The 27,364-nt window shown below is 45.2% G+C and overlaps 1 protein-coding gene across 1 annotated transcript; it reads right to left on the bottom strand.

Moving 5' to 3' along the window:
* Nucleotides 1-20,768: 20,768 nt before the first annotated feature.
* Nucleotides 20,769-24,739, bottom strand: EDN1 (endothelin 1; the record flags this gene model as incomplete). The annotated part of the gene is made up of 5 exons (XM_082015012.1): nucleotides 24,168-24,739; nucleotides 23,800-23,944; nucleotides 22,683-22,841; nucleotides 22,296-22,403; nucleotides 20,769-20,907 (listed from the first exon to the last, which is right to left on the bottom strand). The coding sequence occupies exons 1-5, from the start codon at nucleotides 24,229-24,231 to the stop codon at nucleotides 20,769-20,771; spliced, it is 615 nt and encodes a 204-aa protein (XP_081871138.1). The 5' UTR covers nucleotides 24,232-24,739.
* Nucleotides 24,740-27,364: the final 2,625 nt, after the last annotated feature.

Below are 27,364 nucleotides of genomic sequence, written 5' to 3'. Positions count from 1 at the left end.
GGATTGAAGGTAGAGGCATCCCACTGTGGGAGGCAGATAGCTGTATGCTTGCCTAATTCTACACTCTTTCCCTGAACATTTGCTGCTAGCCACACGAGTGGATGGACTAACTGCACAAGACAAGTTTATGTTCTAATTTTATAGCCATCTTCCAGGTAAAATACAACCCAGAATGGATTCTGACTGCTGCTTGTTATTGCTGGTATCTCCTTACATGCCTTGAGGGGGATCTGTGTGTGAAGCCAACAGAACTGCAGCGGTTTACGGGGGTGCCCTTTGGTCATGTTGGGGTTTAAGGTAAATATCAATTCAAACCATTGTGTTTTTTGAGTATATACCAAGTTTCCTCTAGTAAGTTCTATGGGGAAAAGTGCTTCACACTACTCTGTTAAGCAGACTTACTGCAGCAGATTAGCTACCACATTCTGTTCAGAATAAGCCACCAACTGCAATGATAGGCAGTCAGCCCTATACACACACATAATCTATGTTATTTTGGAAGCAGCACAGAAAAAAACAGGAAATTGGACAGTTATTATGATCGGTGTATGCCAAAAGGCTCACACTCAAATTGTCCCAGCTAATATGTTTTTTTTCCCAATTGCTCTGAGGGTACTTATGTGCCTTTCTGGATCCAGCTCTCCAAGCGGAACTTGATCCAGGTGAGAGCGGGGAGGTGGAGGTGAGCAGGATGCTTTCTGCTCCTCCTCAAGGCTGTTGCATCATGGCCTTTGAGTCAACACATTTCATACCTCCCACAGAGAGAAGAGCTGGTTCTTTACCTGTGCAAGCCCCAGCATAATAACTTTGGGTAGCTTTCCTCAAGGCGTTTTACTGAGGTCATACATGACAGTCACAAATATTTCCCAGATTACCCAATCTTGTGGAAGGCTGTGGTGTGCTGGACAAAGAATTGTTGGGTTTTTTAAATTACCATCAGGCTAGCTAAAAGATGATCATACAAAATGATATCTGAGTCATTTGACCATGTCTTCTTACATTAAAAACCAGAGACACAGAAGAAGAACCCCACCTCTGCTTCTCCCTTTTTGTACCATGAGGCTCTTTTTGCAACACCAGCTAAGCCAGTAGTTTTCTGAGGACCTTCTTGAAATGAGGGAATGCCCTAAGGAAGCGGAAGACATGTATGTGTTGTGACTCTTAGGTACCATGGGGGAGAAACGAGGTGTGGAGAAAGGGTCAAACTGCCTGTAAACACAGTAGCAGAGGGCTTTGCTAACTGGTATAATTTAGGACAGGATAGAGAATATGCTGGGGATTAAACAAAGAACTAGAAAGCTTTGAGTAGCTCCCCTGATAGTCTATGTAAAAGCTACCTGCAAAGAAATTGTCCCAAAATTTCTCGGGAGGGACTTCTAGCTGGTGAAAAGACTCAATTTCTGGCAAAGTAGCCAAAAAAAACCCCCAAATGGATGTGCTGCTTTCTTGCAGAAGACCACAGACAGCGGTTGTTTCAACCATGCAGGTGAGACTAACAAGGTAGCTGAGCTCCGTATCGACAGCTGACAGACACCTCAGAAACAGCACGGGAGGCCAGAGCGGCGACAGGGCACCGGAGCGCGTGCTCTTCCACGGGGTAACACTCTCCCCGACATTTGTTGAAACTTGTATCCTTGATCAGGGATGACATTTCGTCATTTCTGCAAATGAACCAAATTCCTCTGGTGAAGAATTTGAAGTTTAAGCAGAGCCAAAATTGCTCAATGCCCTCAACAGGGCCCAGGCCCAGCTTTCACGCTGAAATAGCAACAATTCAGGGGAAAAAAGCAACAAGTTGAGAAAGCAGCCGGGAGGCCCCAGAGGGGTGTAAACTGCACAAATCTGAGTTCTCACAGTCGGCACCTTGTTCAGACTCTTTTCTATTTCTTCTTTCCCTCTTTTTTCATGTACTTGCTTTCCGCTCGGATGAACCCAGTTTGGATACAGGAAAGTATAAGCGTTCTTACCCCGTTTGTGGTGCAGGGCACGAGAGACCTCTTACAGTGTGGGCCAGGAGTGTGCTTAGTTGATGCTCAAATTATGCCAGGTTTTCTACAGAGCAGAAATAAAAAGATAACTAAGCATTGTTCCCTTTCTTTTGTTACTACATTTCTTGTTCCAGGAAAGCATTCATTGATTTCACCATGATTTCCGCTAAAGTCTGAATCCATATGGACTGCAGAACAGGGCCTTCAAGAGGGGGAACAACTGTATGTGCTCCTGATAAACACCTGTGGCTGTGATTTTGTCCAGTTGCAGAAGCTAAATGAATCTGAAGTCTGTTTATTTAAGCATCCCTGTGTAAATCCCTACTGTTGCTGTGGACAACCCGGGAAGACAGTTGAACCCTTGGCAAAACAGCAGATCCCAAGCTCATGCTATGCTGGGAAAGTGCCTGAATCCTGATCCAGGTGTAGTCTCAAGACTAGCTGCAAGCAACATTCTGAGACACAGAACTTCTTCCTTCAGTTAATTGATGGTCAGGTCCAATGCGAACAGGTTTTGCACACAAATATACATATATGCACATAAGTATGTGTAAATACATACAAACATATTTAAGCATGTGGTTGTGGTTAGGTACACGCTCCGCACACCTTCTTAACAGCACTGGCTTCCATTTAAGGACAGTATTTCAACAAAGTATAATTATTTTGTTATGGAGAGTCAGGTCACCATTGCATAGGAAGGGAAATAAAACCAAAAACTACTCCTCCTCACTGCCCCTAGTAAGAAGGTTTTCAGGTTTGAGGTTTCTGACAGGAGGAAGTTGTTAGTAGTTGTCTTCCAGGCAGATCTCGTATCTGTGTTTGGCTGTCCTTATGGTAAGCAGGCTCATAGCTCAACTGATTGGCACGACCAAGTAATTTTGTCAGCCTCACTTCAGACAACAAGAGGCAAGGAAACAGCTGGGTCTTCAACCAGCCCTGGTGTTTCAGTCCAAACTCATCTGGGACACGCTCATCAAACACACCCTGGAGAAACAGTGAAGAGAAACAGACCTGAGTCTCTCCTGCTACAGCCCTTACCAATTTTGTGGTATCGTACGTCTGAGCCAGCTGTGTAGAAACCTGAGGCTGGATATGAAAAGCTTTATTTTTCACCCTGCTCAAGTAGCCGTACGTCAGCACGCAATGCATAAAACTGGAATGTCAAGGGGGTCACATTTCCAGCATATGCACCTTTTAAGGGTTTTTGTCAACGTAAAAACACTCACTACTAGAAGCAAAGCAATTTTAACTGGCATCTTGGTTTGTTTTGTTGAGTAACTACGTGGATGCTCTTTTGCCTCAGTGATTCTTCGCATTCAGTTTGACTTTTTTTGTATCAATTTCAGGTGCATGACAATAGTATATTTAATTCTGGAGTAAGAGCTTCCTTCTTATTTTTAGAGGGTTTTTTTGTTGGTCAGTGCATGCCTTTCGGAAACGCAGTAGGCAGTGTGAATGAATCCTCCCGCCTGTGAATCTAGAGTCCTTGTTCAGCTGGAGGGTTGCACTATAATAAACTGATTTTGGGGTTTTGTTCTCCAGTTTTGCAGGTAGGCTGGCTCCCAAGCTCCCTAGATTTAGTGACTCACCTAAAAAGTACGTAGGCAAGCTCATAAATTTTTATCAACAGTGAAAAGTTGTGGTGTATTCCAAAAAAATGATGATCTACGTACAATAATCTGCGCCTGTATATCCAGAATAGTTCTCTCCTGGCAAGAAAGAGTACAATGGAAACCAAACAGTGGCATCAGAAATAATTTCCTTGCACGATACTACGTTGGGTCCAAGCTGAAGTAAGAAAGAATTAAACTATTAACCCAAGAGCTCTTCGTCAGACTATGTAGACCGAGTTGATGATCTCAGGCAAGGACGTTAAGTCACACATTATTTCCTACAGATGATAGAGACATCTCTTAACACTGAGTCACTTTTTCTCCAAAAATTACGGGTAGCCCAAAGCTAATGCCCTGCAGTAGCAGGCAACCTGCCAAAGGAGTGCCAAAGGGCAGCCGGATTTCGAACAACACACAGAAGGGCCAGCAGTCAGCTGTGAGTCACCGTATTTTGCAGCTAGTGTCTATGAGAAACGGCAGCTTTTAGCTCCCCGTTTCTGCTCGGCTTTGGATTTGGTGGGAGCCCGAAACTGCTGCACACAGGCAGGCAGTGAACTGCTGCTGCTAAATCTCAGCTCGTGCTGTGTTTGGTGACATTTTTCCTCCAGGTAAGACAGCAGCTCCTGCTGCACACGCAGTGTCTCTTGGCACGCCTGCCTTCCAGCCGGGAAGGAAATCTACAGCTCGGCATATCACTTTGCAGAAGCTGCTGATTTGTGCTCTTATCACTTATCTCTCTTCATCATTTCCAGACTAAGAAGTCATGCACAGGCAACAAGATTTATATAGCTCAGTGGAATGAATTACATATGTGAAATGCCCCGTTATCCATATTTCTTTATCACATGTCATTGTTGTCATTCTTTAAAAAGAACAAATCTTCTAATATATCTCTGACGATAAGAAAAGGCTCCTTGGTCTCTCTTTGTCTCTCACATAGGCACACTCATTTGTCTGTGGTGCATTCACACACTCGTCTCCTCCTCTCTTTCTCTCTTGCATGCTCTTGCACCCTCCTGGAGGTCCTGTTTTCTTACATGTACGTCGGTACACAAAACACAATCAGGACAAAAGACTTGCACATGCTAATTAGCCTGGCTGATTTTTACTTGGTCTGGAGAGCCTTAAAACCTGAAAAGGCATTGAATATCAACAGCGTGGCACTTTATCCAACAGGGGAATATTTGTTTTCATAGGTGAGCTACCCAGTACCAACAGTCCTGACCTGCCTGGCCATGGGGTGAATTGAGCTGGAAGAAAACACTACTTTCCCGAGAACAGGCACAGGTTATCTTTTCTTTAACCTTCCAGTTTGTTTCCCCTGCTTGTTTGTTTGGGTTGTTTTACCCTCTACCCATTTGAGGTGTGTTTCTGGTTCAATGCCCCTGTAAAGGCCAGAGGAATTAGCACCGTTGAAAGAAATCCAGTAGTGAATTGCCCTGGTGTTCTCCGGACTTTGTTATGGCTTCACTTCATTAAAACCAAGAGACGGACAGCTGGAAGAGAGAGAGACCAGCTAGAGGGGGGCACTCAGGGCTGGACTGTGGTAAGTCGTCTTTAGGAGCCAGACCTGTTTTCTTTTGAAAAGAACATGATGAAAAAGTCACAGCTGTGAAATGGGAGGCTGAGTAGGAAATGACATATTCCAGGCAAGCTGGAGAAAGAGTGATAGATGCTCCATGCCCTAATTTTCCCAAGTGTCTCATCTCCGGTTCCCATCAGTGCTGCAGCTCCATCTGCAGATGGGTACATTGCATCCCTATCTCACTTCTCCAGTTCTCTGACCGCTGTTGATGTATTCCTCCCCACACCTCCCAGTCCTCTGATGTCCCTGAAGAGTGACCTCGGCAGGTCCCATCACTGGTGTGGTGGGCTGCCTGCAGCTCCTGCCAGCTGCGGGCATCCCTGAGAGCCTGCGGCCAAAAGCGTTTCTCAAGGTGGAATCCAGCTTTCATGCCTTTGCTGCCTCTGTGCCAAACAGACGGGCAAGGCACAGGATAAGGACTTCGGTAGGGGTGAGAGGGTACCCTCCCAAAAAGTGCAGGAGAGAGACGCAGCTAGCTGGGGAAAAGGGGGAGGCAAGATTGAACCCTTTGGCTCATTTTCTCAGAAAATGGCAATCTTCAGAAAGCTGAATTTTGCATAGCTATTCCAAACCAAACTTCCCAGGCTTCTCTGGTCTACTTAAGCAAAATTATCAAGACAACCTAAAATAGGAGTAGAGTCCTTGAGGCACAGTAGCCATAAAGTGACTTTTCCCTATCAGTTCTCTAAAAGCTTGCTGTTGCTACACCAGTAGCAACAAGGGAGAGGATCATTGTGACAGATCGGCCTATTTTTAACAATAAACGAGGACTGAAACTTTTCTCCCTTCTCTGTTCTCAACTGTTATTCCTCTTTCCTTTCCCTCTCCCCACATTTAACCATTTCATAACTGAAAAAACAGGAAAGTAGTAGCAAAAGAATATAGAGGAAACAAATGGCATGGGCAAAGTTCCCGAAAGAAAAAGGTCTGTTTCTCCCATTTCATCAAAAAAAATCCAGAAACACTTTGGAGCATCTTTTTTATTTCCCAAAGAATATGGTACCTAATAAAAAGTATTTTGTTTGAAAATCATGCACCAGCTCTGTTAAATAAACTGCTGAAAATAAGTTCTGTACCTTGTAAATATGTTGAGTGTCTGCTAAACAACATACGTTATGAATAACTCAATGTGATGGAATACTCCTGTATTTGGAGGGAAACATTCATCAAAATCCTTTTGAAGTTATTTCTGTCTGGTGTGTCAGAGTTTACTAAGCTGTTTCCTAGGCTCTTCGTCAAAGAGAAAATATGTAAAATATAATTTAAAAATAGCTACTTATTAGGAAGAACAGATGGTGTATTCATATACCACAAAATTGCAAAATTTTAGCAACCTGGAATATCAAGTTATTGAGTTGTAACTCATTTACACTGGAAACTTAGTTAACAGGTCAGAAAAAATACATTCAGAATACTGCAGAGCTGTAAAAGAAGCAAGTGCTGACATGTTAAATAAAATGCATCTATTTTTATGACAAGTCCTGATAACAGTACATTTTTTCATTTTCAAATATAAAGAGAAAAAGAATTCAGATCTTTCTAGACTTGGCCAAGGCACCTGATTCACAGCGGAAAATATTTTTACGTCTTATGTCAGCATTACTTTGTTCCAAATTAAGGGCTGTGGTACTGAAATCTTTCTTTTATGATAGAGAACATTTTTCACCAGTTCCCTCTTTCCCATAATCACGTCGTGTGTTGGAGAAGCAACACGGAAGCATTTCAGTTCACCCAGCTTTCCACATCAGCTTTCATCTATGCCTGAATGCAAAATTACATAATGTAATTTTTGTGATGCAACCCAGTGAAACCCTGGAAGAAGAACATGAGTTTGAAACTGAATTTCCCAAACAAATTAGTCTGAATCAGACTTTTGAACTGAAATATTACCAGGAAAATGGTTAAATATATCTAAAGTGTCACTGCAAGCATTTAAGGAACAAGCTGCATACTCAAGTCTCACTTTCAATTTAACTGACTGTTCCTGTCATGATTTAATACCTGGCACTGAATAGCAAACTGTTATGAATGTGTTAGCAAAATTAAGTTCTTGAAAGATAAATCAATAAACTGGGAAACAGAGAAATATCAACAACGAAGAAACGGTGGCATTACTCAGGCAAGTATGGAAGGCTTGGTATCAGCAGCTGGAAAAGGGTGACATAAATTCTCAGCAGTTGTGCACTTTGCTGGGAGCTATAAACAGTGGGGCTGGGGCTGTCTAGCTTTCTCCATGACTTTGCACCCCAGGCCAATGAATTCTTGAAGCCCCTATGAAAAGTCATCTCTGATACTTTTTGGCACAGGCTGAAGCTCCACTGAAGTCAATGTGACTTGAAGAGTACAACAGGGGCAGGGCTTGCTTAAGACGCTGCAGTCTTTGCACCTCCAGATTTCAGCTAATCTTTTATTGTCTGCCAGAGGGTTAGAACTAGGCATTACTCAGAATCTCAGAAGAAATCTGCTTCCTGTAAGATTTCCAGACTGATATATTTTCTGTGTAATGTGATGCTTTAGTCCCATTATTTATAGCCAGCATATATCTTTAGTACCTTGAACTTCTCATAACACCTCTGGTATCTTAGTATGTAACTCCAATGCCCTCCCTGTCTACCTTCCTCTTATGCTCTTTCCCATAGTCATAAAAATTTTGGAAATTGGGTTGGTTGGTTGGACATGAATACTGACCATGTTTTTTATCCCTCTAATCACCTTCTGTTGCTTTCAGTGTTAGTGCCGCCACTAACCTGGGATGTGCTAGAGGACGATGTCTGACCAGAAAACTCACTTCTAGCGAGTGCCATCCTTACTGTTATTTTTCATTCAAGTCTATGGGCATTGCCTCAACCTTTTCAACAAGAGCCTCCAACAATGAGTAACACAGTTCCCTGCATCCCAGCAGAGCTCTTTGTGTCATTGCAATCCTGCAAAACACAAACATGAGTCCCTGTGAACTTGAGGGCAGCATCTCTACCAGGTAAACTTCTCATTAAACGAAGGAGATAAACTAAGCTTGCTCCATCTTTGGAGCTGTATACAGGTCTCTGGAGTAGGAGACAAGTCAACAAAAGTTTATGTGCGCTTGTTCATAAGAGCACAAGAGATAGACTATTGTCCTCTCCCTTATTTTTGTCTGCAGTGAAAGGTCAAGATCAATTTACAAGTTATCTGTATCTTGATCCTCTTGTCCAGTGAAGAGAAAGACAACATTTCAGCTTGTCCAAAGTAATAGTAGACACACATCTCACCTGTGACTGGCTGTGGATATTAGATACCTGAGGACAACACTTTTTTTCCATTACAATAGTTTTTTGCAGCAGCTGGCAGTACCCTCTGCTGTCAAACATTAATGAGAAATCAATTCAAATCAAGGTGGCCCCATCTCACAACTTTGTTCTCTATCTTCAGCACAGAAAGTCAGTTCATCGGGTTTCACTGAGTACCCACCTGACTCAAAACTAGCATAACTGTTCACTGACATCACCTAGATATTTCAGGGCAGAGCATAGTTGGGCCTGGACCTGCTCAGTCCTCATGTTTGATACCACTCTGGAAACTTCAGCTGACCCATTCTGACTTCAACTTTCTCACCAGCCAAACTCACATTGAGTTAAATAGGGGTTAAACTAATTCTGTCAAGGAATGCCAGTGCTGTCTAAATGATCTGACTTTCTCATTGTAGTCACACACAGCATGGACACAAGGTTTCTTCAAACTGGGAGTGAGTACTGTGAGAACTGATCTTCAGTGAGATCCTGGCATGTACTCGATGCTATTGAGACCAACAGCTTCGATGCTGTTTCTACATCCTTTCTAACCACACTGAAATTACCACTTCCCAATAATCTTATTTTTGAACTGCCTCCTGTATTTTACCCTTCCCCTTTTTTCAGGGCAGAAGATTTCCCAATGAAAGATTGTCCTGGAAGTGTGTGACATAAATTACACCTCCTGGGTGTGACAGGCTCCCCAAATAGCTGACTAAGTCAGAAAAGAGCATGTAGAAATTTTCTTTCTTTTTTTTCTCAGTATGATAATCAAAGCTAGTCATCTCTTCCTCTTGACTCAGCCCAGCTATGTGAGGGTGGTAGGCCAGGCTGCAGGAGCTAGCCTCGTTCAACATCTCATGGGAATTAAATTCTCTTCAGCCTAGCTTCTCTCTTGCTTCTTTCTTCCCTCTGTCTTGTTGCCTCCTCAGAGTTGATTCAGGGTAATTAAACCTGACCTAGAAAGCCAGCTTAAGAAGATGAGTTTCTCCTGCCAAGACCTTCCTTTATGCTATTTTCTTCACCACACCTTCAGTTTATTGCGTAGCTGTTATACAATGCATCTTGCTCTTGCTTACCTCTTGGAACATATTGGGAGATTATTATTTATCTATGGGAAAACAGTTGATAAATAGCTGCCCTGTTAATCTTCTGTGGAAAATTCGTATTTCCCATAAGAAAATTAGATACTGAATACAGTGGTCCCCAAAATATTCCATCTGTTTAATATGGTTGCATCCCTCAAATGCTACTTCATGAAGATAAGGTGGATGTGGTCCTAACTTCATCTCTGTGACTGCCATCCCTCCGAAGGCTCCTTCACAAGGTCAAGGAAGATGCCTCCAGAGGAAAACTCCTCCCAGTTCAGGTGCATCAGTCAACTATGTAAATTAGGTAGGATTAAACTAGGTCTCTCTGCATTGCCAGCAGATCCTTCCTGCACACTTACCCCACTGTCCTATTTCCAGCCTGTCCATATCAACCTGTCCTCCTGGCCCATACCCACCTCTTCTATCATATACACATGGCATAATGTCTTGGGAGCAATCATCTCATTTCCTTGAAGAACTCCTAGACTCTTTGTGCTTAACTGTTTCTCCTAAAATTAGGCCAGCTGTTCCTCTCCTTTGCTCCATCCTCATTGCTTGCTTAGTGGATGATAACTAATCTGAAAAATATGTCTGCTTCTAAACCCTTTACTCAGCTGGGAAGCATACTGGTACTTCAGGGTGAATAGCATCCTAAGAATAAATTGCTCAGTATTGAATTGCCACTAAATTAATACCAGGCTGAGGACTTTGAGTTGATCACCGTGCTCTGCTCATCTCTGCACATTCTTATTGTCCTTCCTGTTTGGAAGGCAATTCTTCATTGGGAGTTTCATGGGACCTTTAGGGTCAGAAAGTAACTTGCAGCAAGAGGCTGCACAAGACTGAGTCTCTTCAGTCTCATTTCACTCTTGCATTGTTCCTACCTCTCATCTTGCCTCTTCAAGATGTAGTTCCCTAGAGCGCACAGTGATTAAGGCTGTTCTCCAGACCTAGTCTGAGAAATCGTATTTTTGAGACAGATTTCTCTTTTCCTCTGCAGCTGCCAACTTACATAAGCTTCCCATCGGTTTACTACACAAGCTCGTGGTGTAAAGTCATCCCCAAACCCTTGTTCACTTCACAAAAAGTTTCAGTTCTCCCTCCGGTGGAAGACTGCACATTGCATCTAACTCCATTCAACAATAATCAAGGAACTTTTTCATGTTTATTTCTCAGCCCTAAGTCCTTCTTGTGGCTTGAAGAATAATCTCCCTACGCATCACCTGCACATTACCCAGGCAGAAAGTCTGGAGAACTTCCAAGGTTGGTAAGACAGTGAAGAACTAGGCCAGACAAGAGCAGGATCTCCCTGTATAAGCCATGTGCATGTGCCGTTTCCTTCACTCAGTTATTAGTAACAGTTAGTTAGAGTTAATAACATCTCAGTTATTTCTTTCTGTAATGGATGCTGTGATTCGGTTCAAGCATTCCTCAGTCCAGGGGACACCAGAGAGGAATTTCACTCTTGGGGAGCTCTTCTGCCTGTGGTGAGGACAAGCGCTGGTGGCCAGGCCCCAGATAGCTTTGGAGTAACCACATTGAGCTGCATTAAAAACCATCACATTTGTGTACAAGCTTTCAGGGGAGAACGGAAAATGAAGCATTGGTCAGCACCTCCTGTTCTTCCGGTCTCATGCATACACTTGGGTCGTGGTGGTCCATTTTTCTAATGAGCCCTCTCTCATCAGAATGGCAAGGCACAGGAAAAGTGATTGTACTGAAAGACAGGATTGCGTGCAAATAAGGTTTCTAGATAGAAGACTTCTAGGCCGTGTTTTCAAAAATTGGTGAGTGGTAATGATGCTGAGTCCAGGCTTTAGACTCAAAACTTTTAGACTCAAAATTCAAACTTTGCTCCCAGGAGTAATCCAGGCCCTGTTGGAGTCCTCCTGTTTTGTTATCACAACTGGAAAATGGGCAAACACCAGCAAGAGCAGGTCAAGGACTTTCTTTCAAATTCAAACACTGTTACTGCACTCTTCTTCTAAGTTGTCCTTTTTTTCTAATGGCCCAAGGAAAATGGGGTCCCAGATGAGCCCAGGGGTGGTGCTTACACTCTCTGTGAGCTGGGCTGCTGGAAGGCAAGTGCTCGTAATCCTGGGTGCTGAGCAGTGAGCATCACCCTTTCTCTCTCCTGTTTAAAAATTACAGGCATTGCTGTGAGGGTTCTCACGAGAATTCAGCTAAATTTTCCTTCCTTTTGAAATGAAACATTGCTCCTCTCTCTGCATGACCACCGCTGGTGACAGCCACTATTCCTGTTGAATGAGAGGACTGTTTCTGCTCTGGTGATGCCTCTTGCTAGAGGTTCAGCAAGCTCTGGTCATAGATGCTATGCTGACCTGTGATAGCTGAGGACACAGCTCTCCTAGATCTCCTCTTAATTGAAGTATCCTTCTATACTTAGGTGCAATTTTTCCACAAAAAAAAAAAAAAAAGAAGAAAAAGGAAGCCATCAAATGACTGTGTAAGAGAAACACAACCTCTGGAGTATCCTGACCACTCTGTAAAGGGGTCTGTTGCAAAAGAGCTAGCAACTTGCTCAAAGAGCCCAAGGATGAGGTTTCATCGGGTTCTGCATCATGTGGTGGTCAAGACACGCTCTTGCAATACAGGTCTAGGGCCAAATTCTGCACATGAGATCCCACCCATGGGGACTCTATTTGGCTCAGTATTGGCTTGTACATTCAGGTTGGTGAAGCCAGGTTTGCACTCAACAAAACAAGAAAGTGCAATCATTGCTGGGTAGGGTGGACTCTGACCACTTGAAATCACATGCAGAGAAGCCTGTAGCAGATTTTTTTTATCCCAGCTCTTGGAGCTCTGCTGTACCATAACCACAGGTGAAGGAGAAGTGTGCTGGCAGACCTCCAGGAGCTCTGCCTCTGGGAGAGGCAGCATGCCACAGGGGAACAGACAAGCTGGGCTCCCTGTAGAAGCTGGACTCTGAGAGCCATAAATGGGATTTCTGTTCAGCTACCACCCTGAAGATGCTACCATTCCCCATGGTGCTGCTTATCATGCAAAATTCTCCCACCTTGCCTTTCTGCCCTTATTTTTGACAGTTTTCTCTTCCTGGAGAGACCATCCCAAGTGGCTGAGAGTTTGATCTGGAGACCGTCCTGCTTTCCTGCTCGGTGTTTGTCTGGATTTAGCCTGCTTTTCAGATGCTCGCTTTCCTTACCAAGCCTCACTCCTGTGGCAATGCCTGACTCTTTCTGGGCAGGGTGCTGGGAAGAGATGGAAAAGAGCATTTGCAGACACTTTGAACTGTCTACTGAATAAATGGGAGAAAACTAAAGGATCCCCAGACTGCAGGGATTATTGATTTTAGAACTGTTTCAACAACTCCATCAGCGGTGGCATGGAAAAGGAGCTCATCATTTATAAATTGACTCTTCCAGGGATCAAAGGCGTGTCAGGGCAACAATTAGTTCTGGTAATTTATCAGCTGTTTGAGCTTGTCAGGTGGAGAGAGAAAGGCAGTTCTGCATCAGCTCCCCTGCAAAGGTGTTACTGTAGCCAGAGCCAGGTAGGATGTGCAAGTCAGTCATTTGCTGCATATTTCATGTCCTCCGATGTTTTGTCCATCTTTCCGATACCTGATCCAATTTGGTTAGGCTGTCGGGTGAAAAGGAGGCACCTCTTAGCACGCTAATGTCACCCAAGCCAGAGGTTCTTTGTCTCCTTAACAATGTCCCTGGCAGATCCCTGCCGAGCAGCTAAACAAACTGGAATGCAGCAAAAAGGAAAGAAAAAAAACAAAACCAAAACTTGTGGTCTGTTGTTAATTAGCCTATAAACCATTCAGAGCTCTCCAATTGTGCTGTCTGGAGAGGGAAAACTGAGGGCAAATATACTCTCTGCTTGTAGACCTCATAGTAAAAAAATCCGCGTAAACAACATGAGCTTATTTGAACAGACTGGAAGTCCAGGCAGGAGCAACTGTTCTGCATAACAGTGAACAGCAGCACCCTTTGCAAAGCACCTTTTGCAAAGGCACCTCCAGAATTTGGCTATCCTGACCAGGGCTCTGATACATGATAATGTAGTTATACAACCAGATATTTATTTATCAGAACAGTATCTTTCTTATTTGTTGTGTGGCTGGACTCAATTCTGCACTTTCCTATGCTGACAACTTCATTTTGGAACTTTTTTTCAAACCTAATTTCCATGTATAAGAAGACACAGGTTTAATTTATTTTTAATGTGGACCACCAAAAAATTTCCAGTGGAAGTGCAAACTGTTCCAGGAATTTCACATATGCAGGTTGTTGTAAAGCACATATGAACTTGCATCCCTTAATCACGTTTCAGGGCTCTTCAGATGTTCACGGATCACAGGCTAAAAAAACAGCTACGATCACAGCTTCGCACAGAAGCAGCTCACAAAAGCTCTGTTTGATCACAGGAACAGCACAGAAATGCTTGAGAGAAGAAAAAATACAGGGGTGGGGAAGGAAAGGCTGTAGTTTGCTTAAAAAGTTGAACCCTGTGCATGTATAGACATTTATAGAAATGTTTGTGGAGAAAAATAATTACTCAGCAGAAAGTGGTTAGTTCAAAGAATAAATTTTTACTGTAGAGTAATATCCAGCCAACTTTCTGACTTGCCTAAAGGGTCAACATCGGAACAAGCAATCCAACCCATCGCCAGTTCAGGGCACAGGATGGCACTCACAGGCACTTCGCTTTTCAGCCAGGTGAAAGACGTCCTTGTGCTTATGATGAAGCAGACTCAGGGTGAAGAAAAATTAAATTAACAGCCTTAATGCACGTTGTTTGGAAGCCGCCGGTAAGCACATCGCTGCAAAGCATCCTGCTGGATGCGTACCCAGAATGATGTAATGGTTAGCAGAGACCCAGGAGGAAAAACTGCAGGCCAAGTCCTTAGCAAAAGCCGCAAGGTTTTAGAAAGACAGGGCAGTAAATTTTTTTTTTAATTATGAAAATATTCTTCTTATGAATACATAGAAGAAACATGGACAAAGGAGCCTCTGTAGAGGTATCTGTGGATTTCACAGTCGTATGCTGCATCTGCATGACTGATACCCTGAAAAACTTCTGGGCTGGTGACATTAGTGGTTCACCTGAGTGACACCAGTTTAGTCCATCAAGAGGGAAACTGGGATGAGTGGACAGCTCTCCTGACTGAGATGCTTTCTCAGAAAAGTCTGCTATAAGATGCTGATAAAACCTGTGGGGTCATTTTGAGACCACACGTATGAAAGGGGAGCTGCTGCCTGGGTGGCACTACCCGGGGCGAACCCACAGATGCGTGGGAAGCGTGGTCTACGTTTCCAGGAGATTGAGCAGGGCTGCTGGTGTGACCTGTGACTTGCAGCCACCCTCTCTCTCGTCCCCTGAGGAGCATGCCGGCAGCCGCGTCGCGCAAGGTAGGCTCTGCGCAGCCCAGCGATGATCACTCATTTCAGCAGCACGGCTTCTTTGATCCCTGCTTGCCTTGCCGCCTAATGAAGTCAGCGGCCTGATGGATGCGCTGGGCTGCCCATGTGTGAGGAAAGAGGTGTCTCTCTTGAGGTCAGATGGGACGTACAGTCGTGAGGGAAGGACCCAGAGGGCACTCTCAAGGCAGCTCTCCTGCAGATAACATCATGGTTCTTGTTTTCTGCTCGCTTATGCTACTTGAGGGATGCTCACTGAAGTCGGTGAGCAAGTTCAGGGTAGAAAGAAGTACAGGAAAAGTCCTTACTTCCTCGAGGAGGGAGTTTGGTCCCGCAAAGTACCCAGCACCTCCACTCCTTTGAAGCTCCCAGGCAGTCTGTGCACATTTACATGAACGCGTTTACATGAGCAGCTGATGGGCACAGAGTTTAACTCCTTGCAGGGCTGGCCTTGCTGTTGATTAAGTCACTTTCCAGCTACTTGGAAATCCTTCCACAGGCAAATACACAACTTAAAGGCCTGCACACTTCTGATAAGAATACAACAGGCACCCTTTGCCCAATTTTTCTGTCCGCTTTAGTTTGCTGTCTGGTTTGCGAATATCACTGCTTTATGCTCCTGTTAGAAATAAGAGAAGATGAAAATAAGCAGCAAAACAGATCTCTTGCAACAATAGGACTGAAATGAAGATGAAAAAGATGACAAGAGGAGAAGCTCTGGTCTATCAAAATATTCAATGCATGTGCGTCCCTTGGCACAAGAAGTCCTTAGGGCACTGGCTAACTTTTCATGATGGACACTTCACCAAGTGCTTGGCTGAATTGGGTCTATGAAAAGAGATGAAAAAAGCAGAGGAAAATGTAAATGCAATATATACAACCAAAATACAGTGCTACTTTCTTCTTGCCAGACTAGAGGTTGGCTTTGTTTCTAATGACTGGCACATCACATAACATACACTTTTTCCTTTCACAAGAAAAAGGTTAGGCTTAGGGTTGTTTCCTTTTTTATTTCCTCTTGGGGGGGAAAAACACAACAACAACAGTGTGGGCTTGAATTACAGCTGGTGAACTCAAATAATTTCTGCAGCCCCCAAAATAGTTGGAGAGGTCAATGAAACCACAAACTCCACGGGGCTCATCCATTTCTGAACACAGCTTTCTTGAGCCAGAGGCAAACTGCCCCATTGCTTACCAAAGTGATATTTATCTAATTTGTTACTAGCAAATGCTTGCAGGGGGAAAAAAAATACTGAACAAAAACCCAACAGAAAAACCAAACCCAGACCAAGAGCAGCAAGAGACACTGGGAGCCCTGTGCTAGCATCAGGAAATTGGTGTCTGTTTGCCCCCATCATGGTGATATCAGAAAGAACGAAGCCTTTCTGGGTCGAATTCTGCTCTTGTCTCACTGGCATAAATGATGCCTCTAAAGCTGAGGGAATTGTTGGCTGACCGACTGACCCGGTGGACTTCAGGCAGAATTCAGGTCTCCTTGACCTGGTCAGAACAGAGGAACTTGTCCCAGGCACGCCGCTAAGACATGCCAGCCGATTGTTTAACCATACTGAGAAATAGCAAAATAGGCTTCCCTATCATTTTTCACCTAGCTCAGATTTGATCAGAGATATAAAATAAAGAAAGACACGAACACCCATTCTGGCTAAGTTTCCGAAATGTCGTTCGCACGATGTTTACCTCAGGAAAAACGATCCTGCCGCTATCTTTGTACTTTATCTGTGGCGCTCTGTCTCTTCGCATAACTTACACTCACCATCACAGCTTCCAAGCATTCTCCTCTAATTAATCAAAAACTCCGTCCTTTTGTTTCCTAGGTCACGAAGGAAGAACAGTAAATTAAATAAAGATATCGGCTGCGGATGGAAGCTGGAATTCTACCCAAGGAACCTAATAATAGCACCACGATGCAGACGAAGTCAAAGTTGATATGGTTTTATATACACAGAGGCAAACAGTTGAGTGTGAAGAAAGTAAACATCAGATAGCACTCCCACAGCAGTTTGTCCAGCTCATTCTGTGTTTGTAAATATAGAAGTGTGTTTTGGTGGCTAAATTTAGCCTAATGTAAGGAAACATGAACAAAGAGGCTGGTATTTGGTAACTTCTATAGGCAACATTAGGACATCCTGCGTGAATTATTTTGGGGCAGTTCATGATAACATGGTACAGATTAGAGCTGCCATTTCTGGAAAAATTAGGTCAGAAATATGTAGATAAGATGGAAAGAATTTCAGTAGCATTGTAGTATTTTCCTGACTTGAAGCCTGACTCACATGTCGAAGCTTTGTTTTATTGTATACCTTGTTCTGACATACAGTCAAAACAGCCTTTTTGCAGAGAAAATAAAAATAAACCAGCTGAGCAAGAAAGAATTATACACAGCACTGAATAAAAATAAGTACAAGTTTAATTTTGGAGAGAAATAGTTGTCTTTTCCTGTGAAACTTTTTGCAATTTCAGAAATGACCATGGCAAACCCCGGAAAAATCAGAGGAGGGAGATAGATAGAATTTGCCGACAGCTCAGGAATGGGGACTTTCCTCGCTCTGGGTGCAAGCTGGAATTTCAGCCATACATCGGGTGTGTTTTGGGACTGTTAGAGTATGGCCACTATGGAAAGTAGTGGCCCTCTTCTCTATAAGCTTCCCTTCCCCCTTCTTAAATTTCATCCTGGATTAGAAAAATCTCTCGCAGAAAAAGGAGATAGATCATGGCCATGAAAGGTTTACTTTTTAAGAGAAAAAGTGAGATCAGTTCTAGCTAGGAGAATGAGAGCCCTGACTGCAGCCCTGCCTCTGCAGTCAGCACAATGTTTCCCTTGGCTTCAGGTAGAATATTTTTTTGCTCATGTCGTTTATCAGAAGCTGAGAATGTACTTTTACATACAAGGGGATGTACTTTTACACTGCTCTGTGGTCAGTGCCATAAACCCCAGCACATACCACGCCTCTCTTTTCTTCACTGGGGGTTCGGACCTGAGTGACTGAACCTCTTTCCGCCGTGGAGCTCGCTTTGAGAAGGAGCAAACCTCCGGGACGGGCCCTGGCGCTGGCACGTGAGCCAGCCTGACGACAAAACGCTCCATGTTCCCGTTTGCTCATTCAGCCGGACAGGCAGACTGTTAACTTCTGGTTCGGTCCAGCTCATTCACGCAAACCAGGGGAAGCCACCGCTTACGCTCCTGTGCCAGAAGGTAACCAGCACAAGGGCAGGGGCAGGGGCGCAGGCTGGGCAGCACAAAATGGCTTCGGCTGCTCTCCCCACAGCCCGCAAGGCCCTGGCATGGGGCGTCTCACCCTCCTTGTGCTCCTCGCGATGCCTCTCGGGGTCGGTGCTGTGCGGGGCTCTTGCTTTACCTCGCACGGCTCTGGGGACTGCGCCTTCCCCGAAAAGCTGGTGGGTGCCCTTCAGTACGCAAAGCTGCAGCGCGAGCAAGCGATGGGGGAGAGGGAGAGGGAGAGGGAGAGGAAGGGGAAGGGGAAGGGAAGGGGAAGGGGAAAGGGAAGGGAAGGGGAAGGGGAAGGGAAGGGGAAGGGGAAGGGAAAGAGGAAGGGGAAGGGAGGGAAAGGGAGGGAAAGCCAGCTTTGACAGCCAGGCGTGAGCACAGAAAACCGTAGAAGAAACAGGTTTCTTTTTATCACGGTCTCTCAAGAATCCCTTGAGTAGCTGGCCCTGAATTTGGGCTACTAAAAAGCCCACCCATGGCACCATTTATCCTGTTTATCTCCTGTCAGACCCGGGCTGCCAGTGCTGCCATCTCTCCACTGAATTACTGCCCCAAAATATAGCAGAACAGCGTAAAGGAAACCTGCTATGGGCTTTATTCAGCCTTACGGTGTTTGGGTGTGAAAAACGCTGCAAGCAAATGAATATTGACAAGAAATCCAGAACAATTTCAGAAATTTTTAACAGTGACTGCTCTCAGTGTTAAGTGCCAACACACCTTGTATTGTATTTTTTTGTAAAAGTTTGTTTTTTTAAAAAAACCAAACCACTCAGTTTTATCCTTGGTGCTTTTTTTTCCCCTAGTAGGATCAGAGATGATTAAATCCATTTATTTGCTTTAAGCGTCTTTCAGCTATAACCACTTCAGGCAAAAATGTTTGGAGACATGCAAAGTTTGACTACTGGTCTAGCTCTTTCCTGGGCTTGGGCCAGTCTCCACTGAGGTCTCCATCTTTAACTTCCGTGGGCTGGGGTGAAACTTTTTGGGATAGCATGGTAATAAGTAACATAACACAGCCTAGTCCAATATAGCCCACAAAGCATCCAATGTGTGCATTTTCTCCTCTACTTCATGCATATCCAACCCCTTACCAGTGATATTTTAATGGTACAATAGAAAAAAAAAATTTAGAATTTTTACTGTTGGATCAGCCACGTGAGAGTGCTGCTCCAGGGTAAGTTCATTTGGCCACTTCAAATTTCACCATGAAATTTTGATAAGCAAGGTTGAAGCTAGAACAAGTATTATTTGTTGTCTCACACCTGGCATAACCTTTCTATGTTGTGATCTGGCTAATCTGACAGAAAGGCAATCATGTGCACACACTTCACCTAAGTCAGTTTTGTACGTGGGGTGATCTACCTCTGTGTTCAGGGAGCCACAGCCTACAGAAAACACAGGGCATATGAAAAACAATCCAATACAGTAATTAAAAATATTTATTTCTGAAGATATTTACCTTGATAGGCATAAAGCATTTCCCAATTTCATACAGAAATACATAAAACATGCATAGACCAATATGGCCTACTTCAATGTGTATTCAACATGGTAAATATAATGAAGAACTTGTGTGAATATAAATACAAAACACAAAAAAATAAGCACAAAAGATTCAACCTGTCAGCAAATTCAACAATGTGAACAAATTCACTGCTATAAACATTCACCCAATATTAGCCTTTTGACATAATTCAAAACAACCCTTTGTCTCGGCGCATTTACACCAAACAAGGCACTGAATAAAACTCACAACAGCCTCTGGTACATTCCCACTTCAGTGCATTTTTGGTGGCACGTAAGACACAACAACCTCTATTTTTAGAACTTCAGTTAGCCAAATATCCTTGTTATGGGAAACCTAGTAGTGTCCTCTAGCTTTTATTTTATATTGAAGAGTCCTTCGGTATCAAAAACCAAAAGACTCTGACTATACAAACAACCACAGCGTCTAACCCACATTCAGATAACTCTGGCTGTACAAGTAAACTAGACTTCTGAAAAAAAGGCAAAGGGTTGCAGCTGATCAGTAAAGGCAATAACAAGGTGTAAAAATACTCTAGCAGGAGTGCAACAAACAGTACGCGAGGTAGACATGTATATATGCAGTAAGTCCTGATTAAAGTAGCACTGTGGCTTTCATTTTTGCATTTTAATCAAAAGGTAGAGTTTTTCGCTTTGAAGTTTGTCCACTCAGATCTTGCTTTCTGTCCTTTCTAAGCACATCTGGGAGGTCTTCCTTGCGAAATGCTTTTGATGTAGACCCTGAAAGCTGCTCAATTGATGGGTAACATTCCAGAAGCAATATTCAAATGTTTCTTCAGAAAGATGGCTTTTCATGCATGTTACTCCCCTTCACCCCCTCTACCCGTCCATCTGAATTCCAGAATGATGACATCCTTTGCTTTTATACCTCCAAATACGGGACTTCCTTAGTGTTTTTCTCTGCTGTGTGAACACTCGGACAGAGAGGCCCTTTGCTGTTGTCGAACGTTAGAAGTCAACAGAGAGTTTTGGTGACGCTTTGTCAGCAAGTGTGATGGAAAAAGATTCAGGTCATTTTCCCACTAGGATGCTTCCAGGCTTTCCCAGATGCTTTGCCTTTTGTTCGCCCTGTTATGTTTCAGCTTCCGCCCTTTCTGGAGCTCAGCCTTCAGCTTTGCAATACTGAAGGAAGTTTTGATGGTGTTACCAATGGCTTCCAACCTGCAAAAATAAGAAATATACATTTCTTGTTATGATAATGAAGGTGCATCTCCAGTGTGTAGACATTCAGTTTTTGATTAAATATGCCTCAGTCTAGATTTCTGCCATGGGGGGTCCTCAGTAATGGCTGATTGCTATACCTCTGTCAGAATTATGCTAACTTAAGCCACTTGAAATATTGGATTTAGAATTTAAATGCAAATATTAAAATAAGTTAAAACATTCATTCAAATATAGATGCCCTAGACTTCCTTAAATAGCACGTATCCAATCAAGGGTCTTACAGTGTTACTCTCTTTGGTTCCAGTTTTGTTTCTTTTAGGTAAACCTGATCCCGGTTCCAATGAATGGGTGCATTTTTCAAGTAAGCAAGCAAGGCCCATTTTCAAAAGTTATTTAAGACTTTCAGGGCCTAAGTCTCACTCAAAATCGCCAGGCTGCCTGCTCCCATAAATCCTGCTCTGCTTTTGAAAATAGCACTGAAGAGTCGTCTTTTGTATGGACAAACTCCTGCATGCCATACTTTTACACTGGGCATATGGCCGAATGCTGAAAGCCAGAGCTGATAGAGCTGTACTAACACGCATCTTCAAAGCTGACCTCTCCTCTGCGGGGTTTGTAGCTGCACCAAGTTCAATGCATGTGCCTCCGAACTGCACTGTGCACCGATACGGCTGCCTGCTGCCACTCAACTTACTACGCACAGACCTCAAAGGGCAGTTCTGAAATTTACTTCTAATCCAAATATGAAATTGGGCTCAAACATTAATTAAAGTCTTCACTTTCCCTTTCCTTAACCTTTTTGGAGTCATTTACATCACTAACATCCTATACTCATCTTACACAGGTTTATTGGGCAACGTAAGAGATAAGGCAGGTAGAAATCCGCCTCCTGCATCCTAAAAAGCCAGCCAGACCAGCTAGAAGAAACAATATATTAAAAATCTGGATAGATCAGTGATCTTCATTTCCCCTACAGTAAAATGGAGTAAAGTATCTAAGAAAAGGCATTCTGATTCAACTTCGTATTAGAATAGTTGGGACATAATATTTTTAAGTAGTTAAGATAGTACACTAAAATGACAGGCTCTATTTATTTCTGCCAATATTTCATGATTTCATGATCTTCTGAAGTTTGGTGTATCTTTAGGCCTGCAACTAAACCTGCTTCCTCTAAGCAAATGGAGGATGCCAGACAGAGCTCAGCACCCATGTCCTCACAAGCTAAGAACCCACTGCATGAACAAAAGTCCGCAAGATATCCTCACTGATTCCTCCAAAACTCTCCAGCTGAAATCACCAGCTAAGCCCACGTTGACCCGAACACAGGTGAACTGTGCTCTCTATTGCTACTTCGGGGAACTACAACAGGATGAGAAGAAACTCACCGCTTCACTTTCCTGCTGTCAACAAGCTGTCGGCTCATGCATTTGGGTCCGATGCAATTGCCAGCTTTGTCGCGATAATGCGAGGTTTTCTCCACTGTGGACTGAGCCCTGTTAAAAATCAAAAGGTGCTGCTGTTAAAAGAAAAAAGCGAACCACCAAGTCTGCAGTCCACAAGGTGAGGCATCTCATCAACCACTTCTCAAGGCATGTAATAAGCCATCTTTCTGGGCCAAACCATAGTATGTATCATAGCAGTGTGAGCACTCAGGTAAGGAGGAAAGGCTTTAGGGAGATTATTCACTAGGCAAGTGCCAAAATGAGTAAGTCTACCACAATCCATCCCTTTTATAGGCACTGCCTTTTAAAGAGTAGCAACAATAGACGCACCAGAGATCTTTTCCTGTCTGGCAGAAGTTCAGACATTTCTTGTCCTTCTGGTTGGCGCATCGGCATCTGCTGCTAGGTTCAGCGAGCATCTCCGGCACCATGTCCTTCAGTGATCTTCTGGATCGAGAAGGGCCTCCGAGACCATACGGAACAGTCTTCCTATGATCAAAGAGACAACATGAAAGTCATTCAAATAATTCTGTGGCTTCAAAACAGCAGGGTATTTTGGGCAATCTTATCAATGGGATTGATTGCATGAGTAAAGGTTGTGGGATTGGGCATGCCTCCTTGGTCATAATTTCCATGAAAATGCTTCTGATGATCCTGCAACATATTCATTAGCATGGCTACTGACAAGGCCTTTTAATTGTGATTTCATACAGGCTGCTGTGCCTCCCTGTGCAAGGGAAAGCGATAAAACCGCATATCTTTGAACTTTGGTAACTGCCAGCACTGAAAGAAGCAGTAAAAGCAAGGAACAGATCCTCTCCGCTCCAAGGAAACCCAGCAGCAGAACAAATCACCAAAGCAGTGTTTGCAGAGTTAGGGGAGGCTCTGGCTCACTACTTTTTGGAGAGGAGAGCATAGAAATGGTCGTTGTACATGTCCCTGTTAACACGTGGGATGCACTAGTTTGCAGCACAGAGCAGTAAGAGGCGGCGAGGTGCCACCCCGCGTCAAAGGAAGCCTTCTAGTCTCCGAATTGTTGGAAAGAAAAACGGTCAGAAAAATTCAGGCTGGCAAAATCCTACTTTTGGCATTTTGTCTGCTTCTGACTCATAGTGAAAAGTATCCCGCAGCCTTTGCTGAGCAGCACCCAAAGGAAATATTCCTCCACAGATTTTAGGAACGCAGGTGTGTTGGTGCTATTAGGTGCTACCTGCTCAATCTAGGTGGTCAAATCCTGCTTGCTTCCTCCCGGGGAAATCTGCAGAAAAGCAGGACGCAGGGGAAGCAATAGGAGAGACCGTGCAAATAACTATTCCTTCCTCCCCTTCCCATTTCTGCAGGGAATTTGTTCTTCGTAAGACGCCCTCCCTTTCTGTGTCGTCGTCGTCCCCCCCCTTTTTCCAACCAAAGGCGAACCCAGAGCCGGCAGCCTCCCCGGTCCACTTACTCGGGGGTGTTGATCCAGATGATGTCGAGGTGGCAGAAGTAGACGCACTCCTCGTCCAGCAGCGAGGAGCAGGAGCAGCGCCGGGCGCGGCGGTGCGCGGCGGCAGCGGGGGGCGGCGGCGCGACGCCCGCCTCGGCTCCGGGGGCTGCGGGAGGGAGCGGGTAGAGCTCAGCACCCGCGGTCACCACGCACACCGCACATCTCCGCCCGGCATCCCTCAGCCCCTTCAGAGCCCTCCCCGGGGTGCTCGGCGGCCGCTCCCCGCCAGCCGGCACGGAAACCGGCTGCGACCCGGCAGCGCCCCCCCACCCCCGCGCCCCGCCGGGCCGGACCCAGGCGGCGGCGAGCGGCTGGGGACCGGCACCTACCTGCCGGCAGCAGCCCGGGGCAGAGCACGAAGAGCAGCGAGACGATCATCTGGGAATAATCCATATCAGGCAGCGGAGAGCGGGCGGGATAAAAAAAGAAAGAAAAAAAAGGGAGGGGGGGAATTAAAGAAAGAGAAAAAAAGGGGGAAATTCTCTCCCAGCGCCGGGACGGAGAGCCGTGTCCCGTCCGCTGCGGGGCACGTCGCGGGGGCAGACAGCGGCTCGGTGCGCCCCGGCGCGTCTGGCTGGCGCGGCGGTCCCCGGCGCACTTTTATAGCGAACCCCCATGGAGCGGGTAAACAGCCCCGGCGCTATTTTATCCCGAGACAATGTTATTCTGCTATTAGTCACCGCGCGGCAACGTGCGGGCCGAGATAAGGCCGGGCTGGAAAGGAAATCGCCTGCAAACTTCAGAGCGGCGGCGGCGGCCGGGGGGGCCTGGGAGGGGAGGGGCCGGGCGGGGGGGCGCCGCGGGCCGCGCCGCGGGCGGGCCGCCAGGGGGCGCCCTGCCGCCCTGCGCCTCTCACCTGAGGGCAGGCGGCCGCCTGGCGGCGGGGCAGCATCGCCCTCGCCATAACGACGGTAATTAACGTGATTATTGTCAGCGTTGTTGTTGTTGTTATAACAGCCGGGCGGGCCGGGCGGCGGCAGGCGCGGTGCCGCCCGCGGTGGAGGTGTCGTGGCTGCCCCTTAGGCTCGCCACGGCTGTTGGAGCGGCCCCGCCGTCCGGGGCTCTGGGCTCGGCCCGCTGCTCCCGCCGCTGCCCTTGGAGAAGGGCCCGGCGAGCGGCCCCTCCTCTCCCCCAGCCGCCAGGGCGAGCCGGCAGCGGGGCGCCGAGGGTGCCTGGGGGCGAGCGCGGCGCGGTCCCCGCCCGCCCTCCGCAGGCGCAACCGGGGGGGCTCTGGGGAGCGCTCAAGCCGTTGTGTTTGGCGGCGGCGGTGAGACGTTAGGGTAGAACCCCCTTTTCTTCCGCGGCAAGGCAAGGCGCCGTGCGACAGCGCGTTTGAGGGTCCAGGCCCTGCGAGCCGCAGCAAGCGTGTAGAGCCGGGGGTGTGCGGTGGGGAGGGGGGGAAGACCTGTGACCCGTGCTTTGCCTTTGGCTCCTGCCCCCAACTCTGGCAAGGTCAGGGCGAGTTTTTTACCGGCATGTTCAAATTTGCTGCCTTGTGCAGAGGCGCAGTAGCTGTCAGCGTGGCAGCTGGACACTTGAGAAATGGCCATGGTGATGACATCGTAAATACATACATGTGCGAAATCCAGTGATCTCCTAGCTGAGAAAGCCAGCCTCTGAACATAAACTCGAATGAACTCAAATGCCTGTGATCCGATGTGGAGCCGTCGTGCTGCAAAGCGTGCCAATTTCACCTATGATAAATAGATAAGACTCTCTTGGTATTTGTGGTATTTCCGTGCACTGTGCTGTAATAATAGAAATGACCTTGGATATCACAAAGACCAAGGCTGTTAACTGCAAGTTGCATTGTGATCCCTCAGGTGAATGGCCCTTTTTTTAAGTGTCAAATTATACTGTGCTGCTGTATCATAGTGGACAGACTGTCTACAACTGTGCTGAGTCAGAGTAAAGGTCCATTTAGCTGGTATCCTTTCTCCCACAATGGTTGTTAGCAGATGGTATGAGAAAGAGTACAAGAAAGGAATGCAAGTGGAGACTAATCCTTTCCTCGGTATAACCTCCCTGCTTCTAGTAGAATGAAGTTTAGGGGCTTTCCGAGCAATAGCGAGCATTTAAGCCATTACGCTGGATAAACACCAGTGGCACCATCCTGAGATGTTCATACCTTTCTATAAAAGGTTCTCTAAAAACTGCCATGTAAAACATCTGTGAGTGGAGGAAGCTGGGTTATACAACATTTTTTTTAACACCTTTCCAGTGTGAGAGTCTATTTTTCAGAGCAGGGATTGTGTCTTCTTGTGTATTATGTTTTCTTGTGTATGTAGGGCAGCACTTACCGGAATACCAATGTATCTGTACCTGTGTGTGTGAATTATTGCAGTTATGATAAGAATCTACCAGCAGAGGTCACCTAGCTACATATAACAAGTAATCGTAGCCCACTAAAGGAATAAAACTTTGTCAGTGTCCAAAAGTTGGGAAAGAAATTAGATTTTTTTTTTTTTTACTTCTTGGTGTTTTAAAAAAAAAGACAAAACACAAAGCAGTTGTGTGGGTTGAGAGATAGCTATCATTTCTGTATAGAATACAAACATGCATAGCCTTTCCAGGCCTGTCACTTAGACATGCCAGCACGCCAGCACTTACTTAAAAGAGATTTTTTTTTCTGAGATTCCTTTTTCTAAGATACGCACTTGCAGCCAAAATGGCTCACATTGGTGCAAGATATTTTCAGCTTTGTCAAAATGCCTTGTTAGAAAGTATTTTGTTAGCTGGCAAAAATGGCATGCAGGTTTCCTTTGAGTAACAAAGCACAAACATATTGCAGGGACTTCTGAAGGTGCTATTCTTTTTTTTCCTTTTTTTGAAAAAAGGAAAACACCTTCAGCAATTTTTGGTAAGGATTCGTAAATATTATTGTTGTCAGAAATCCATAGCCTCTGATTCAGCGATTTCTGATAGCTCTACTTTCAGGTCTTGAGACTAACCAGAATCAAGCTATTCCTGTTGTGTATTTGAGTAACGCAAAATCAAATGTATGTTCCGTTGCCAGTGGCCCAGGTGGGTCATTTCAGGCTGCGGGATTGCCAGGCTAATAGGTGGGTTTGCCCAGAAAGGGGTAACCCCCTGATTCTTCTTTGGACGCTGGCTGGTACTGGGCAGGTCAGTACGATGCACAAATACCCTTCGGGAGTGTTGCCAGAGAAGGAAGATTTGCTCACTCTGTAGCTGTTTATAGTAGGAGTCTGTAACAGTATGGGTCGCAGTAGGGGTCTTATAAAATAAGCAGAACAGGACTAAACTTTGGCTAGCAGTCAGTGTTTGCAGAATGGAAATACAAAGTCGGGTGCAATTGTACAAAGTCATGTACTCAACGAGTTGTCCTGCTGCACGCCAAACCAGCTTGCCCCAAAGGTCGGGAAGTTTGTGCCGTATTTGCACTGCTAACCATTTGGGTGAGGGTGGAAGCAGGAGTTGAAGCTGACTGCTCCTGCAGCAGGCTTTTTCCCTTTCTAGTTGGAGTACCTTGGCCAGCCACAGCTGAGACACACACTGTGCTATG

The sequence above is a fragment of the Phaethon aethereus genome (assembly GCF_964289735.1).
Source record: "Phaethon aethereus genome assembly, chromosome: 2".
Classification (NCBI taxonomy): Eukaryota; Metazoa; Chordata; class Aves; order Phaethontiformes; family Phaethontidae; genus Phaethon; species Phaethon aethereus.
This window is presented reverse-complemented; position numbering and strand designations above follow the sequence as displayed.